Source organism: Orycteropus afer, unplaced genomic scaffold (genome assembly GCF_000298275.1).
Source record: "Orycteropus afer afer isolate SDZICR_OR568_19922 unplaced genomic scaffold, OryAfe1.0 scaffold00032, whole genome shotgun sequence".
NCBI classification, from domain to species: Eukaryota; Metazoa; Chordata; class Mammalia; order Tubulidentata; family Orycteropodidae; genus Orycteropus; species Orycteropus afer.
In genome coordinates, this window is record NW_006921619.1 from 9,765,723 (window position 1) to 9,784,831 (window position 19,109).

At 40.4% G+C, this 19,109-nt stretch overlaps 1 protein-coding gene across 1 annotated transcript in view; it reads right to left on the reverse strand.

Annotated features, from left to right (window-relative positions):
* DGKG (diacylglycerol kinase gamma) overlaps positions 1-15,012 on the reverse strand; it is a 245,632-nt gene extending 230,620 nt beyond the window's left edge. The window contains exon 1 of the mRNA XM_007935972.2: positions 14,946-15,012. Coding sequence (XP_007934163.1) covers positions 14,946-15,012 — 67 coding nt within the window. The remainder of the gene's footprint in view (positions 1-14,945) is intronic.
* Between the last annotated feature and the right edge of the window lie 4,097 nt (positions 15,013-19,109).

Below are 19,109 nucleotides of genomic sequence, written 5' to 3' on the forward strand. Positions count from 1 at the left end.
GGAAAGGGGTACGCTTTTATTTGTGGGCATCAAGTTTATGCTAATAGTGGTGGAATATCTTGGAAAAGGATAGAACAAAGGTGGCACAACATGAAAAATGTCATCATTGTCCCTGAGCTGTAAATGTGGAAGTTGTTATGTTGGTGAATGTCTTGTTGAGTATGTTTTCACAACAATAAAAGTAAAACAACAACAACAAAACCCATAAAAAGACCAGGCTTACTGGTCTACTAGAGACTAGTGGAACCCCTAAGACTATGGCCCTTAGATACCTTTCAAATCTGGAACTGAACCCACCTCTGGGGATCAACTTTCAGCCAAACAACAGGCCTTTAAAGTGAATAATAACACCAGGGAGAAATGTATTCCTCGGTATAACCAAACATATAAGAACAAATGGGTAGCATTTGCCCAAAAACAAACCTTAGAAGGAGGAAGTGTCAGGAAAAAAGGATGGAAGGAAATGAGGAGCTGAGAGAGGAAGTGAGAAGAGTGCTGTTACATTGAGGGGATTGTAATCAACATCATGAAGCAAAATGTGTATAAATTGTTGAATGTAAAACTAGTTTTCACCCAAACTGCAATTAAAAAAAAAAGTGAAAAAAAACCCCAAATACTATTGATACTTCTGTAAAATCCTTCATTATTTTTAAATGCACATGCTGTAATAAAGATTTTCTTTTAGGCACTGATATATACATACATGTGTGTGTATATATATATATATATATATATATATATATACACATATTTTTCACATATTTACATTCAAGAAGAGAGCTCTGGTAGCGTAGTGCCTAAGGCACTTGACTGTTAACCAGAAGGCTGGCAGTTCAAACCCACCAGCCACTCCCCGGGAGGAAGGTTGGGCAATCTACTTCGGTAGAGATACTGCCTCAGAAACCAAAGGAGGGGTAGCTACAGGTCGGATCTGACTCCACGGCAATGGTTGCTTGCTTTGTTGCTTACATTCAAGTAAACAGGATATTTCTTTTTAAAGAAAAAAACAGAGAAATGTCAGATTAATAGCCTAAAATGAAATACTAATAATGAAAAAAAAAATTTTGCTGACACTTAACTTTCCATGAAGGGTATTTCTCACCATATTTTCATTTTAATTTTTTTAATGTGCTTATAGCATCAACTCCTTTTCAAAAAAGGAAAACAACCTAATTCTCAAATTATTTTCTCCTTAAGTGTCCTTTGATACTTTATGCCAGTTTCCTTCTCAACAGATCGCTGGGCTGGATTATTTTTATGTGACAAGTAAGTGGGTATCATGCACCACTAGTCCACTATGGATCACTGCTTTATTTGCTTTCATTTTAAAATAGTTCAGAACAAAGACAGGCTTCTTCAGAGCATTCCATGATTTTCCTTCAGACACTATCTGTAGACCCAAGAGTATAGCCTCAGTAGACTTTGTAAAAGCCTGCATCATACCACCATCACCAGACTCAGAGGAAGGAGGTCAAGTTCTATTTGTGAATGGTACAAAATAGGGCCACACCCACAGTGTTACAAACAGAGCCATGTCCACAGTTCTTTACAACAATTCTTATTTTGTTTAGTGCTTACTATATGCTAGGTGGTGCAATGGTTAAGCATGCAGCTGCTGACCAAAGGGTCAGTGGTTTGAACCCACCAGCTGCTCAGTGGAAGAAAGATGTAGCAGTTTGCTTCTGTAAAGATTACAGCCTTGGAAACCCTATGGGGTAGTTCTACTCATCCTATAGGCTCGCTATGAATCAGAATCAAGTTGATTGCAATAGTTTTTTTTTTTTTTTTTAATATATATGCTAGGCATTATCATAGTCATCTTGTATATGTTATTTTAATCTCCACTGCTGTGCTCTCAGTTAGGAATATTTGTCCCTATTTTAGGGAAGAGGAAAATGAAGTTTATGGGATTTAAATAATTATTTCAAGGGCACACAGCAAGTGAGTGGGTCACTCATTTTTAACATATCTAAATAATGTGACACGGCTATTAGATTCACTGGATGAATGAACACCTATAAGTCAAAAGATAAAGTTCTTCTTTGATGACAGTGGCTGACAATCCTGGCTGCATGTTAGAATCACTCAGGGGGACACTATAAATTTTGAAACCCATGCTTCAGTCTACACCAATTAAGTCAGCATCTCCTGAAGACCCAGAATAGATCAGTGTCTCAGTAAATCCTAAGCCTTCCTGGGGATTCAAACATGCAGCCAAAGTTGTGAATGACCGATCTGGGAAGTGATTCTATTGTTAGAAGTGAAGACTATCTTAAGAAGCAGCTAAATTTGTTGGATAATTATTTCAAAAGAAAATAAAAATGCTTGTAACTCTCCTAAATCTAAAATTGCTGTTCTTGGTAGACATTCTCCTTTGTTTAAGTGACAATGCTAAAGAACTCCATCCAACAAGTCAACTTATTTACCTGCTTAGCAAGGTAGGGGTATGTTTTGCAGTTAACCTAGTCTAGTGGACCAGAAGCATGCAGTTTTACCCTCAATCAGGTGTGTAGAGGGTTCTTCTGTGTGAACAAGGTTGCTAATGGTAACAACTGCCTTAAGAAGTGTTCAATCCAAAATTGTCTCTCCCATACTGTATGTGCCAAGAATTCTGGGATCTTACCCAAAGAGTTATTCCTAGTGTTTGAGCAAATTCAAAGCTTTTTAAGGAGAAAATGTGCCTACTCACAGGTGTCTTTGTGTGGAACAGGGATACCCTCCATCTGAACAAGCAGACACATCAGAAGCTTCAATGTTCAGAGCAGAACATCAGCTGTGGCTGTGCTGTCTGCAGAACCAGAGCCCAAAGCTTAGGGACTGTCTTCTAGTCAAGGATGCTGAGTATCTGACCACTAGTCAGACTGTTAAATTTTAAATTTTGACATAAATCAATACTTACAAAAGCAAATCTGAAAACCCATATATGAGAACGAAGTTATAAAGTCCCTGATATCTCTCCATTCCTCTAAGTTCTCTAAGAGCCTCTGAAACTTTAATGTGCATGTGAGTCACCTGGAGGTCTGGTTAAAATTCAGACTCTGATTAAGTAGGTCTGGTCCAGGGCCTGAGATTCTGAATTTCTAATAACATTCTAAGTGATGCTGATTCTGCTACTTCGTAGACCTCACTTTTGATAAAGGGGCCCTAAACAACATTCCTGTATATCTGTGGCTGACTGGTAAGGCTTGCCTGTCACAAGAGAGAAAGGACCAAAATTCTGAGGGTAGAAGGACATATTCCACAGATTGGGAAAGTGACTCTCTACCTGGGAGGGTGCATGGGTGAGACAGGGGGGACACAAAAAGAGAAGAGGAAGGGTAAGTTGGCACATTTTTTAAAAATCTAGATTTTTCTTCTTCTGATGAAGGCTATGATGTAGAATAAGATTTCTAAGGACCTCCGGGGATTCAAGAACATGATGAAATGCACAAAAACAAGAGAAGGAGTTTCTGAGGGTCCTAGAGAGATGGGAGATGATGTTGTAACAGAGATGCCAGGGCCAGGAGCACTGCATCAAAAGATCTTGCTTCTTCAACCAGGAGAAATGAGGCTCCAAACAAGAGGAGTGTGGGATGCACATGACGCTTCAACTCCATAAGCACCGACTCACTTGTTATGCACTCATATCCCCAACATGTATCTCATAGCCTGGCAGAAAACAGAAGTTCAATAAAGATTTGTTGAATTAATAAGGGCTAGAAAAGGGACTGGGTTGGTAGACCAGTGGTTCTCAACCTTTAACTAAATACTGAAAGCAACTGGGGACTTTTGAAAAATACTGATGCTTGGGTCCCATCCTTACAGATTATGATTGAATAGCCGAGAGAATGGGCTGGGCACAGGATTTTTAAAACCTTCTTGCTCCATGGTGCAACCAAGGTTGAGGACCACCAAAGCAGACCAAGTTAACTATTTGAGGCAATGTGTGGAAGTGATGATGCTGCCACAGATGTTACATATAGAATAAGAGGAAAAGACCTTACATTGAAGAAGAGAGGGCATTGACTGATATAAGAAAACTCTCTTTAGTATACTAAAATTTGCTGGTTCATCAAAAATGATCTGAATGATTGGTGTGGTTTCTTTGTAAAGTAAAATTTGTATTGCTAGAAAAATTTCCCACTTTTTCGCTACATAAAGGGGTCTGACTAGTCACATTTCAAGTAAAAGTGGAGAAATGCACCAGACAACCTCTACCTTCTTGCAATCAGAAGTGTGGTCCTTGGACCAGTAGCATCAGCATCACCTGGGACCTTCTTAGAAATGCAGAACCTCACTCTTACCTGAGACCTACTGATTCAGAATCTGTAGTTTAACAAGATCTGTAGGAGATTTGGCATTTGACTGCTAACCAGAAGACTGGCGGTTCAAACCCACCAGCCGCTCCTAGGAAGGAAGGTTGGGCAATCTATTTCTGTAGTGATACTGCCTTGGAAACCCAAGGAGGGGTCGCTACAAGTCAGGTCTGACTCAACAGCACATAACAACAACAACAACAGTAGGAGATTCATGTATATATTAAAGTTTGAAAGACACTCTCCTCCCATACATTCTGTGATTGCTTATGGACAAGGTCCTAGTGTCATTAATGGAAAAGAAGGCCAGCTGTCCTGAAAGAGATGGGGTAAGAAACAGTTAGAGTATCCCTTCCAAGATGGAAGAAACTGGACAAGACTCTTTATGGGTTCAATTAGCATTTGATTAAGTTTCACTCTACTGTGCAACATGGGTACCAACATTTTAATAAGGCTCACTCAGAGCCTTACATTGTTGTAAAATTCAGCCCTAAACATTTTCTGTGACTGTCATATGAAAATTGACAGGTTTGAATTTTGAGCAGTAAATTACCTACATCTTAAAGTCAATACTTTGCCACAATCTAATTCTAATCAAATGTACTTCCTGATAGCACAATTTAATAATTCATTCTCTTTACATGCACTTAAAAAATGTGTTCTATTATAATTTTATTGACAGGCTTTTTTATTTTGTTTTGTATTTTGTTTTTTTAACCAATAGTTCAAGGTTAAATTCCAAAAAAATTTTTTTGTTTAATATGTTGGAACTCATTATAGACACACCAAATTTGCACTGGATTTGAGAAACTTTGGTTCTGACTCATGCTCCACCACTGATTTGTGTGACCTTGGGAAAGTCACTGAATTCTTCTAGACTCAGTGTACTCATTTGTAAAACAGGGAGTGTTAGAACTGATGATGGTTCAGATCTCTCTTAGCTTTAAAGATTCTACAAAGTCCAAGCAATCACTGCTGATATAGAAAATGTCTGATTTAATATTTTAGAGAACTAAAATACAAATTGATACTTTATCATTTTTTTTTCCCTTTGAGAATGAACTGGTAGTATCTGTCTTTAATGAATCATGGAAGTTTTAAAGAATTAACAACAACAACAAAACCAGAAGAAAAAAAAATCCCCACTTGTCTTAGTTATCTAGTGCTACTATAAGAGAAATACCACAAGACCATGGCTTTAAGAAAAAATTCATTCTCCCATAGTTTAGGAAGCTAGAAATCTGAATTCAGTGTACCAGCTCTAGGGGAAGGCTTTCTCTCTTTGTCAGCTCACAGTTTAGGAGTAAGGTCTTTGTCTCCTTTCAGTATCTGTGGGCCTGGTATTCCTTGGAGATTTCCATAGGTCTTGGCATCAGTTTTCCCCTGGGTCTAGGAAGTTCTCAGCACAGGAACCCCAGGTCCCAAGGACATGTTCCACTCCTAGTTCTTCTTTCTTGGTTATAGGAAGTTCCTCTTTCTCAGTTCTCTTCTGTCTCCTTTCATCTCTTGGAAGATAAAAGGTAAGTCCAGGCCATACCCCAGGAAAACTCTCTTTACATTGTTCCATCTTTAATAGGTTGGACCATTAGGGATTAATGTGTTCTTTACTTTAAGCTGAAATCTCTCTTCCTATAATTTCCTCCTATTCGTCTTTGTGTTACCTCTTGAAGCCATTTAAAATTAGTCTCCAAAACAGCACTATTTTAACACAACTAGTTTTCCCTCACCTTTATCCAACTCTTTCCTTCTCCAGGAAATAGGCACAGATCTTTAGCCATTCATCCAGCACAGGCTGCGAGTGCCAGCAGGTCTAGTTTGTCCATATCCATTGTAAACTGTGGGACCCAGAAACAAATACTACTCTCTAGGAAGGTCTGATCAAGATAGAGGAGACTACGGATATCTGCTTGCCTAACTAAACACTATGAGGCCATAAATACAATCCTAAGATCACAGTCACTGGTTTGGTTAAATAAAATAATGTATACGTTCAAGACAAATCTCTGCAACAATTCAAAACCATGCATTTGTAGACTCTTCATTGATATGGGCACATCTCATGAGTTATTTTGTGGTAGCTACTTTCCAAAGACGTCTGCCATCAATTCTTTCTCTCCCTATGTGAGCCATTCCCCCAACTAGTTTGGAGTCTACTCTACTGCTTGAAATCAGACTGATGGAATGTGAAGGGAATTCCTTTCTGGGACACCTGAGGCCAGGTATTAAAAAGTTCTGGCAGCTGCTGCTTTTTTATGCTCATGAGCCATCATGTAAGAAGTCCACGCTGTCCTGCCAGAAAGAGAGGCCACATAGAGAGGCCCTAGAGGATGAGGAAGTGCTTGGAGAATGAGGTCTCATGGAGGAACAATAGGGCCCTATGGAGGAACAATGAAGTACCAGACATGTTGGATGGTCTAGCCTTCCCCTGTTTGAGGCATTCCACCTGAAGCCCCTAGAGGGAAAACTAGTCATCCCCTCTGTTCCCTGTGCAAATTTCTGACCCACAGAATCACAGGAAAATAAAAAGTTGTTGCTGTTTTAATGCATAAAGTTTTGATGTAGATTGGTATACAACAGAAAATGAAAATATAATCTTAAGGTAAAAAAAACAGCACACAAAATATTATAGCATGTATATTCTCAAGTGTTTTATATATATATAAATATAAGTATATATTTATATATATTTGTATATACTATACATATAAGTATATATGTATATACTTATATATAGGACCTCTGGTGGTGTAGTGCCTAAGGCACTTGACTGCAAACCAGAAGGCTAGTGATTCAAACCCATGAGCCACTCCTCAGAAGGAAGAATGGGCAATCTACTTCTCTAGCGATACCACCTCGGAAACCCAAGAAGGGGTCATTATGAGTCAAATTGACTCGATGGTAGTGAGTTTGATTTACATATATATATGTGTGTGTGTGTGTGTGTATACACACACATAATATATGTATATACATAGGTGTGTATATATATGTATATACATATATATGTTGTTGTTGTTGTTGTTATGTGCCATCGAGTCGGACCCGACTCATAGCGACCCCTCCTTGGGTTGCTGAGGCAGAATCACTACAGAAGTAGATTGCCCCATCTTCCTTCCGAGGAGTGACTGGTGGGTTTGAACCGCCAGCCTTCTGGTTAGCAGTCAAGTGCCTTAGGCACTACACTACCAGAGCTCCTGCATATATATGTATATACTTACATATATGTATATAAACCTGCTGCCATCAATTCAATTCTGACTCATAGCAACCTGCATTGGGTTTCCAAGGCTGTAAATCTATATGGAAGTAGACTGCCTCATCTTCTTCCTTCAGAGAAGCTTGTGGGTTTGAACCGCCAGCCTTCTGGTTAGCAGCTAATTGTTTTATCCACTATGGCACCAGAGCGCCTTTGTTTTATATATATACACATATATTTATATTTATACTTACAATTAATACAAACATGCTAGCAGTAGCTATCACAGGGAGATAGGATCATGGGTAGCATTAATTTTCATCTTTTCTTATTTTATAAAAAAAGTAATTTCTTAATATCACAGTTTTTTGATATGCACTTTACATTGATTCCCATTGAGCTCACTGTTCGGTATCTATATCTATATTCTATCTTACCACTGTCCTTGGAGATGTCAGATAGAAGAATGCCTACCAAAAAAAGGTGCAGGTTTTACACTAAACTGATAAACACATCAAAAGCTCCTCGTCTTGAAATTCTTGGCCTCTATTGCTTAGTAACTGCATTAGAGAAAGTTCTCGGTTCTCAGGCTGTACACTTCAGCTACTTTGCTATTGTAAAACTCCTGTTTATGTGATTATGGAAGAGCAGTTGCTATGGTAATGCAATCCAACTGAATACCAGAAAGCACGTAAAATTGATAGAAGTGACTTTTTTTCAGGGTTTCCTCTAAGGATTACTGTATTTTAATCCAAATAATGCACATACTATCTGTCTTTGCAAACCACAAAACTCCACACATTATTTTCGTAGGTGTGCTATACCAGTATTTTTTACATACTGCTGACTTCCATTTCATTTTTTTTTTTTTTTCTGTTCAATGTCACTGGGATAAAACTGATCTCATGGAAAACTTCATTTAAAGTAGTTTATTTTCCTAAACCAAGTGCAACCAATTGAATGGGCTCATGGTAAATAGGACACCTATTGAAATCAAAGAACATAAATACATGGAGAGCTAGAAATAGTAAGTAAGAAATCATCCTAGGCCAAAAACTACAAGAGCAAGATGTTTACATTTTATGCTTTCATACATCTTAAACTAAAACATAATTTTTGATAATCAAAGTCTTTGAAATCAATAAATAAATGTCACCAGAAGAAATTTTGTTTTTGTCTTAAAATAGGCCATTTTCATTTATTTGTTCATTATCATCATCACCATTTGACTTACCGAACCCTTCAAAGTCCCAATTCCTTGTCACTACTGTCATTGAAATATCTCAGAGCTGCTTGCAGATGCTCTTCTGTGACTTCTGAACTGATGTCATCATCATCACCACCTTCGGCATCTTCATCTTCATCATTGGTATTTTGCCGGCACCCAGTCCAGCCTTCCTAAGCTGTTGTGGATGATTTCTGCAGTTATTATCTCCCAGGCAGAAGCCACCCACTTGCAAACTCTGTAAACATTGCCTGCTTCAATCATCCTGACAATGTGAACTCAGGAATTCCAGACTGCATCCATTCTGGTCTCACAAACATCTTGAATGGATGGTTGATCACTATATCTAGTGGCTGTGGCTTACAGGAAAGACCACCAAGTAGGACCGTTAAATGGGCACTGGTTGAGTTAATATAATTTTGAATGTTTTTTCCTTTGTGAGCAGCCATGGCACTGAAAATTAGTAAAGAATTCCTTGAAAAGAATCCCCCCTTAATGGCCCTATAATGTTTATCTACTCATACTTTCATAACATCATAGTCAATCCATCCCTTCTTATTACAATGCACACACATTGGTGGGCAGTTTTTCACAGGGCATGTTAACTCTCTTGAAAATCACCATTGGCTTTAATTTTACCCCACTTGCAGTGCAACGAAGGACTACAGTGAAGCAAGCCCTCTTGTGGCCAGTGATTGTATTGGCTACAGTTTTCATACCGGAAGCAATTGGAGTCCTGATGGCCTAAATGTCAAAAGACATTGGAACTTCATCCATATTAATTACATCCATTGCTGAGATACCAAGTTCACAGATTTCTTTGGTTGCTTATTCTTGAAAGTTGACTGTCTTTCACTCCCAGTCGTCTGGAAGTTGCTGGCCTACAGTGATTCTCTTTTTCACAGAAAGGCCCTTCCTTGTCATGAATTTAGAAATCCATCTTGAAGTCTGGGATTCCTCTTTCATTTGCCAGAAGCTTCACTTTGATCTGAATTGTGAAAGTAGAGACACCTTGATTTTGTTCCCTTTGAAAAACAATCCCCTCTTTCAAGTCCTTCTCCAAATCAGGCCATTTTGCTTTGGGTCCACGACATGTGTGTTTCCATGGATTCATTTTCTCCAGACCTATTTTCTCCTTTCCTGTTCATGAATGTACTATTCTCCAACCTTGAACTCTCTTGCTGCCACTCTGTTGCTTATTTGTTCTGCTCTTGCAACAACTTTCATTTTGAAGTTGGCAGTGTAGGATTTGCATTTAATTTCTAACATGATCCTAAAAGGTTCTAAGATTTATATTTATAAACTAAAAAAATATATACAATATAATCGATAACTGGCTGGTTCTAGTAAAGATGTCACAAAATTCAAATGTGAAATGTACAAGAAGCAAGGGTCTTTTTATATGCTCAAAAGCATATGAATAAGAAATGAGCTGCCTCCTTGAAGTAGAGTTGATCTTAATGATGTGGATGGAGTAAAGCTCTCTGGACCTTCATTTGTTGATGTGACATGACTTAAAATGAGAAAAAAACAGCTGCAAACATCCATTAGTATCGAAATGTGGAATGTACAAAGCATGAATCTAGGAACATCGACGTTGTCAAAAATGAAATGTAATGCACAAAGATCAACGTCCTAGACATTAGTGAACTGATATGGATTGGTATTGGCCATTCTGCATCTGACAATCATAAGGTATACTATGCCCGGAATGACAAATTGAAGAGGAATGGCATCACATTCATTGTCAAAAACAACATTTCAAGATCTATCTTGAAGTACAATGCTGTCAGTGATAGGATAATATCTATACTCCTATAAGAAAGAGCAGTTAATAGGACTATTATTCAAATTTGTGTTAACAACCAATAAAGCCAAAGATAAAGAAACTGAAGATTTTTTACCAACTTCTGCAATCTAAAATTGACCAAACATGAAATCAAGATATATTTACAATTACTGATGATCAGAATGCAAAAGTTGGAAAAAAAGAAAAAGAATCAATAGTTGCAGAATATGGCCTGGGTGACAGAAATGATGCTGGAGACAAATAATAAAATTTTGCAAGACCAACAACTTATTCATTACAAATACCTTTTTTCAACAACATAAATGGTGACTATACATGTGGACCTTGCCAGAAAGAATATACAGAATCAAATTGACTGCATCTGTGGAAAGAAGTGATGGAGATGTTCAATATCATTAGTGAAACAAGGCCAGGAGGTGACTATGGAACAGATCATCAGTTGCTCATATGCAAGTTCAAGTTGAGCTGAAAAAAATTAAAACAAGTCCACAAGAACCAAAACATGAACTTGTTTATATCTTATCTGAATTTAGAGACCAGCTGAAGAACAGATTTGACACAATGAACACCAATGACTGAAGACCAGACAAGCCGTGGGATGACATCAAGAACATCATACATGAAGAAAGCAAAAGGTCATTAAGAAGACAGAGAGGGATGAAAAGACCAAAATGTGTATCAAAAAGATCGAAATTTGCTCTTGAGTGAATAAAGTTAAATGATGAAATAAAAGAGTTGAACAGAAGATTTCCAAGGGTGGCTCGAGAAGACAAAGTAAAGTATGAAATATGCAAAGATCTGGGATTACAAAACCAAAAGGGAAGAAAATGCTTGGCAAAAAAAACTGAAGAAAAAATTTAAGCCTCTAGTTGCAATATTGAAGGATTTTAAGGACAAAATATTGAATGATGCAGGAAGAATCAAAAGAAGGTGGAAGGAATTCACAAAGTAAAATTCTGTTGAAGATAATTCAAAAATGGTTGGCACAGTATATTGACAGGGAAGTGCCAGACATTCAAGCTGGGTTCAGACAAGATGTGGAATAAAGGATATCATTGCTGATTTCAGATGGATCTTGGCTGAAAGTGAAGAATGCCAGAAAGATGTTAGCCTGTAATTTATAGACTATGTAAAGGCATCTGACTGCGTGGATCATAAAAATTATGCATAACATTGTGAACAATGGGAAATCTAGAACACTTAATAGTGCTCATGAGGAAGCTGTATACAGATGAAGAGACAGTCATTTGAACAGAATAGGGGGATATTGCAGGGGTTGGGATCAGAAAGGTGTATGTCAGGGGTATATCCTTTTACTATACTTATTCATACTTTATGCTGAGCAAGTAATCCAAGAAGCTAGATTATATGAAGAAGAATGTGGCATCAGGATTGGAGGAAGACTCATTAACAACCTTAGATATGCAGGTGACACAACCTTGCTTGCTGAAAGTGAAGATGACAGGAAGCATTTATTGATAAAGATCAAAGCTTTCAGTATGGATTATATCTCAACATAAAGAAAACAAAAATCCTCACAACTGGACCAATAAGCAACATCACCACAAACAGAGAAGAGATTTAAGTTGTCAATGATTTTATTTGGATCCACAATCAACACCCATAGAAGCAGTGTCACTAGGGAAGTAGATTGCCCAACCTTCCTTCTGAGGAGTGGCTGGTGGGTTTGAACCGCCAGCCTTCTGGTTAGCAGTCAAGTGCCTTAAGCACTATGCTATCAGAGCTCCTAGAGTTTAGAAATAACATCTGCAACAGGAAGCCTCCCACAAGGGTGGGCCAGAGCCAGGTCCCCTCCTCCATGCACCCCACTTCTTAGCACCTATCCTATCTGTGCCATCTTTGTTTGAATTCTGTCCATTTTTCTCCACTAGGCTGTGAACTCTTTGAGGGTATGCGTGTTTTATCCATTGCTGTTCCCCTGGTGCCTGAAACATAATGAATGAATAAGTGGGTATGTCATGACCATCTTAAAATCAACATTGCAAAACCATCTTTACCAGCCTTGCACCCTAATGTTGCCAATTTCCACAGAGTCATGGTCTCTGAGATATTTTTGATGGCTTCCTTTTGTTCCATAAATGTTGATGATACTTCTGCCACAATTTACCAGAAAATTATCATTTGTTCATTGCCATCCTCACCAGCTTGGCCTATTTCTTCAGCTCAGACTAGATTTTATGCAAAGGACCCTGTTTGACCTCCCTGGCTTGGCAGCTTCCTGGTCCAGGTCACCCTGCACATAGCTCCCAGATTCAAGACTCTAAACTCAGCTTTTGCCACCTTGGCCTAAAACTAACACGTTGACACACTAGCCTCAAGGCCGCCTGTTACCACCCTCCTTCTTTCTGTCCTTCCTCTCTCATTCTAACCCAGAAGCTTCCCTTACCACCTCATTTCCACTCTCTTCCTTTGTGGCCCTCTACCCAGGCTTTCATTGTTTCTCTCCCTCTACCAACTACTTCCCAAATTTCAGACTTCTTTCCTTTAGAAACCTCACCCAGTCAAACCTTCTTATATGAACCTCCTCTGATTTTAAATTCCCTTCTCATTTATGAATCGGGTCTGACTCGACGGCACATAACAACAAACAAACAACATCTCATTTATGTGTTCAGTTGCCCCAGCTCTTTCAGCAGCCCTTTGCCTGCTTTGTGCCTTAAAGCTGCTCTCTATTTACGTCATGAGTGTGTTTCCAATCCCTACAAGATTCTGATTCCTCAAGGCAGCTTTTTCTTCTGCTTCTTTTTCATCCCCGACAGGGCCTAGTATGTTACTGACCTACACAGCAGGCTGAATTAAATCGGATTTACCCTGGAGGTGATTCTTTGTTCCTTGTCAATACATTTTACAGTTTCTCTAAATCTACCAAGGTCAGATAAGAGGCCACGAGCTCCCAGGAGGGAAACTGACCCATATATAATCTTATGGGCTCCTGTTGATCTTGTGGAGCACATGGAGTCATGGGATGTTAGGTCTTGAAGGGATCATGAAGGAGAGCTCACCTAGCACTATCCTCTCATTTTACGCAAGAGGATGGTGAGGCTCAGGGATGTTAGGGGCTGTCACATTCCTAGACCAGGGCTATGCATGAGAGCTGCCTGCCCTGTGGCAAGGTCGGAGGGGCTACCAAAAGGGCAGTTGCAGAGGGATCTGTGCAAACTCTGGAGGGCAGGTTGACATGCTTCAGGCTTAGTGAGTTATGAAAGCATCCTTGTGATTAACGTGAGCGAAGGGTGGGGCAGGCAGTGAGGCTGAGAGCTCTGCAAGGCAGGCTCTGTAGAAAACCAGTGCCACTGTACAATAAATGGTGCTCATTATGTGTGGGCAGATGCAGTGGGCAGTGGGTGTTCTGTCATAGTTCAGGCAGATTCCTGTCAATAGTCATGCCTAACAGCAGCCGGGTAGGGGTGTGGAGGGGCTTGGTGTTTCAGTTGTAGAATTCTTGCTATTCATGCCGAAGACTGGGTTCAATTCCCAATGAATGCACCTCAAGTGCAGTCACCAGCCTCTGTCAGTGGAGGCTTGTGTGTTACTATGATATTGATTGAACAAGTTTCAGCACAGCTTCCAGACAAAGAGGAATTAGGAAGAAAGACTGGCCATCTACTTCTAAAAATCAGCCAGTGACAATCCTATGGATCACAATGGTCCTATCCACCACCGACCATGGGGACTGGCAACATTTTAATTGTTGTGCATGAGATCGCCATGAGATAGGAGCTGACTTGACAGCTGCTAACAGCAAGAACAACAACAACAGCAATAACAACAACATAGGGGGCACAGCCGATTGCCTCTGTGTGAATGTGGATCTCTCCACCACTGAAATGGTTCCTCAGAACAACTAATGGGAAACAAAAAACCCCAAGTAGAACTCAAGCCCTTTCCAGAACAGAATCAAGAGAGAGACATACACAGGAATTCAGTACCTTACTGAAAGAAATCACTGGAGACAAGCACAAAAGCATATTAAAGTACATGTTTGAGTAGCATTGTAACTATACAGTATTCAGCTCTGAAGAGTTCTTAATGACCTATGATATTATGGTAGGTGGAAAAAACAGGCTAAATGAAAGATATGTTCAAGCATGTAATGCAATATGTATAGCAGGGGACTGCTCCAAAATGCTAAGAGTTTATCTGTGATTTTTAACTTGTTCTTTTATTTTTTTTCCTGTATATTCCAAATTTCTGTGGTAAGTATGTATTATTTACAGAACCTAAAAATAATTATATTTTTACGTTTAAAGACTCTACTTCAGTTTTATAAGGACATATATGCTGTCAAGTTTGACCTTATTCTCTGTAGTTTTGCAATCGTCACACTGCTCTGTTCTCCAGAAAATTATTTCCTAACCAAGGTGAAGCCCCACCCCAGAGGCCAATACATTTACTCACATTCTAAATATTTCTGGAGTTGGTCAAATTCTTCTGGTGTGAGGGAGACCCACCGTTCTTGACTCATCTTTTTACTGAATGTGAGCGCCTTGAGGCCAGGAAAGGAGTTTTGTTCACAAAGGTGAAGACTAGGCCCAGCCGAGGGCCTTGCTCATTGCAGGTACACAAGAGACAAACCCTTCTGGAGACTTCGCAGAGGTCCCAAATGTCTATAACAGTGGCAACTCCTCTCAGAGGGTGAGAAATGAGCTGTGCTGTTCCTCAGGCAACATTCTTCAATCTTCAGTCAAAGCAAATTCAGAAATCCTGGTTCTTCCTGGGTAGAAACAGAAAATACATTGTGAATGAGTATTAGGATACATAAACCCTTGCTGTCCAGCTGACTCTGACTCATGGTGACCCATGTATGTCAGAGTACAACTTACTCCATAAAGTTTTCAATGGTTGTGATCTTTGGCAAGCAGATCACCAGGCTTTTCTTCAAAGTGCCTATGTTAAAATATATGTCAACCTTTTTCCTATACTTAAAAAACCAAGCCAAACCAAAATGTTCTTTGAAGAAAGATAAGGGCCATGTTTCTCAAGGGAGCACGTGTTACCGTTGAGTCAGATCCGACTCACAGTGACCCATCTTTGGGTTTCCGAGGCAGTATCACTACAGAAGTAGATTTCCCAACCTACCTTCCAGGAAGTGACTAGTGGTTTTGAACCACCAGCCTTTTGGTTTGCAGTCAAATGCCTTAGGTACTACACCACCAGCTCTCTCTCAAGGGAGGGATCCCCCCATAAAGAAGTCTCATGACGGTTCTGAGAGCAGACGAGCACAGCCCCAGGCAGGCTGGGGGTGGGGTGGTATAACAAACTACAGCCTGTAGGAATATAGAAGCCCTGGTGGCACAAATGGTTAAGTAGCTAAGCTCTTGACTGCTATAACTGAAAGGTCAGCAGTTTAAATCCACCCAACAGCTCCACAGGAGAAAGACCTTGTGATCTGCTTCGATAAATATTATAGCCTGAAAACCCTATAAGGCAGTTCTACTCTGTCTTATAGACTCACTGTAAGTTGGAATCGACTTCATATCACTCAACAACAGAGGGCGTCCTCATAGGATGAAAATGCTATGGCAAGTGAAGGTCTCATGAGTAAGTATAGGGACAGTGCATTCTGTGGTGTGAGCCATTCTCTCCAGCTGTTGTTGTTGTTGTTGTTATTTGCCGTCGAGTCGGCCCCGACTCATAGCGACCCCTCCTTGGGTTTCCGAGGCAGTATCACTACGGAAGTAGGATTGCCCAACCTTCCTTCCGAGGAGTGGCTGGTGGATTTGAACCGCCAGCCTTCTGGTTAGCAGTCAAGTGCCTTAGCCACTATGCTACCAGAACTCCCATTCTCTCCAGCACTGACTTCTAAATTCTATCACTACGGCTGCATACCTTCCTCTAGAGCGTCACTTTGAAAATGTACAGCCCAAAGCTGGCTAGCATCTAGTGAATGAATCCATTCTTTTTCTTCTCTGAGTCATAAATAAAAAGGAGGTTAGGCGAAGGTATGCAGGCCTATTGCAGAAGAGCCTGAGGGAAGGAAGGTGAATGGGTTCTGACAAACACTTGGCATCTTTTTCCTTGAGAGTCTCTTAGAATGGTCTATTTCTTACTATTAGTCATTAAATCAGTTCAGTGGTTTATAAAGTTAATGCAGTGAGTTAGGAGTGCATTTAAAAACATGAAATAGAATAGGATAGAATGGGATTGAAAATATTAGAGGGTATCACCTGTGTTGTTGTTGTTGTTATGTGCCGTCAAGTCAGACCCAACTCATAGTGACCGCTTCTTGGGTTTCTGAGGCAGTATCACTGCGGAAGTAGATTGCCCAACCTTCCTTCTGAGGAGTGGCTGGTGGGTTTGAACCACCAGCCTTCTGGTTAGCAGTCAAGTGCCTTAGGCACTATGCTACCAGAGCTCCTAAAACACACAGCCTCCAAGTCGGATCTGACTCATAGCGAAACCTCCTTGGGTTTCTGAGGTGGTATCACTATGGAAGTAGATTGCCCAACCTTCCTTCCAAGGAGTGGCTCGTGGGTTTGAACTACCAGCCTTCTGGTTAGCAGTCAAACGCCTTAGGCGCTATGCCACCCGAGCTCCTTGTTTCTCCTGTAGTAAGGATAATACTATTGTTTCACGAGACTGTTCTTTCAGTTATATGTATGTGCATATACTAATCATAATGCAAAATATATTTCTTACTCCAGGTTGAAGATAATGATAATAATAATAATAAAAGGTTGGAAAGCCATCGACCTGAAGGGAAGAGAAATACAGAATACCTGAAACACAGGCTTCGATGTTACCAAAGAGTAAGTCCAATTTTAACAAAATAGGATCATCATGGGTCTCAGATCTCAAGGCACATGGGGAAGCCTGGAGCATATGAGGAATAGTTGGAGGGGGTGGGCGAGATAACCCAGTGGAGATGCATTTTGGGATGTTTGGTGTAGGAGACCCTAGGAGGCACAAATGGTTGTGGTCAACTGCTAACCTAAAGGTTGGCAGTTTGAACCCACCCAGTGGCACTGTGGAAGAAAGGCCTAACAATGTGCTTCTGTAAAAATTTACAACCATTAAAGCTACATGGAACACCTCCACTGTGTAACACATGAGGTCACCATGAGTCAACATTGACTAGAACATAATAGTTTGTGTGTGTGGTGTTTGTAGGAGTCTGTAGATCTTGGTATGGACCAGGGGGGCTGAACTAGGGCTGACGGGGGATGCTGGAGAGATTCTGGCTTTGTAAGGAAGAACCTTTGAATAATCAGAGCCTCCAACAGTACTCTGGAACGAATAGCAAGAGAGTGAGACCCTGTATCCCTGGAAGGATTCAAGCGCTAGCTTCTCTCCTCACAAAGTCCCACTCTCTCTTTAATCCTCTGGCTGACTAAATGCTTTTCCTCTGCATGTGTTTTTCCTCAGGTCATCAGTAACCTAATAGACAAGTCCAGCAGGCACCTTTCAATCCTTCCTTGCTTCATTTGCTATGTCTGCGGCCTTTGATATGGCTGAAAATGTCTCCCCTGAAACTCCTCACCCTCGCTTACCTTTTTGATTCCTCCTCCTCAGTATCCTTTAGCCCCTTCTTTTGCCAACATTTAAATATTGATGCTTCCAAAATCATACCCTCTGCCCTCTCCTCAGTCTACCCCCCTTCCCTGAGGCATGTCACCCACCTCCACAGCTTCAGTGACTCTTGGGCATACTGCTCCAACCTTAAGACTCTCCTCCATCAGGATCTGAATACTCAACAGTCTACCGTAACTTCCTTGTATGTCCCAACCACCTCAACTCAGTGCCTCCATGCTGCTTCCTCTTTGTGTTCTGGTCATGCCCCTAGAGGAGCAGACACTCAAGTCAGGCCTGAGGGTCATCCTAAGCCCCCCCCCCCCCCAATCTCTCCTGCTAAACGCAAGCACCAGTCCTGGAGACCTGGTTGTCCATTGTGTGTTTCCTCCTCTCCATTGTGCCTGCTATTTCATTAACCCAGACCCTCATCATCTCTTGCCTGGTCTTTGCCAACAGCCTCCTGACTGTCTTCCTACCTTGAGCTTTGTTCTCCTTCCCTTTGTCGCCTTTCTAAATTGCCAATCAGATCTTATCTCTCTCTGTAATAAAATTCTTCAGTGGTTTCTATTGCCTATAGAGGAAGATTTAATCTTCTTTTCATGATACACAAAGCTTTGTATGATCTAGCCCCTTGCTTATCAATTCAGTCCAAAAATTAAGGATGTCCTTTAGAAACATTTTCCACCACAGCAGGGAATTCCATGCTACAGCTGGTGGCATAGCGCCTAAGGCATTTGACTGCTAACCAGAAGGTTGGTGGTTCAAACCCACCAGCCACTCCGTGGAAGGAAGACTGGGCAATCTACTTCTGTAAAGATTTACCTCCTCATAAACCCAAAGGGGGTCATTATGAGTCAGAATTGACTCAATGGCAGTGAGTTTGGTTTTGGTTTTTGGTATTACCACTGCTGTTGCTATCATTTTGTTGTTGTTATGTGCTGTCCAGTCGGCCCGACTCATAGTGAGCCCTCCTTGGGTTTCCAAGGTGGTATCTCTACGGAAGTCAATTGCCCAACCTTCCTTCTGAGAAGTTTAATGAGCACTTATTTT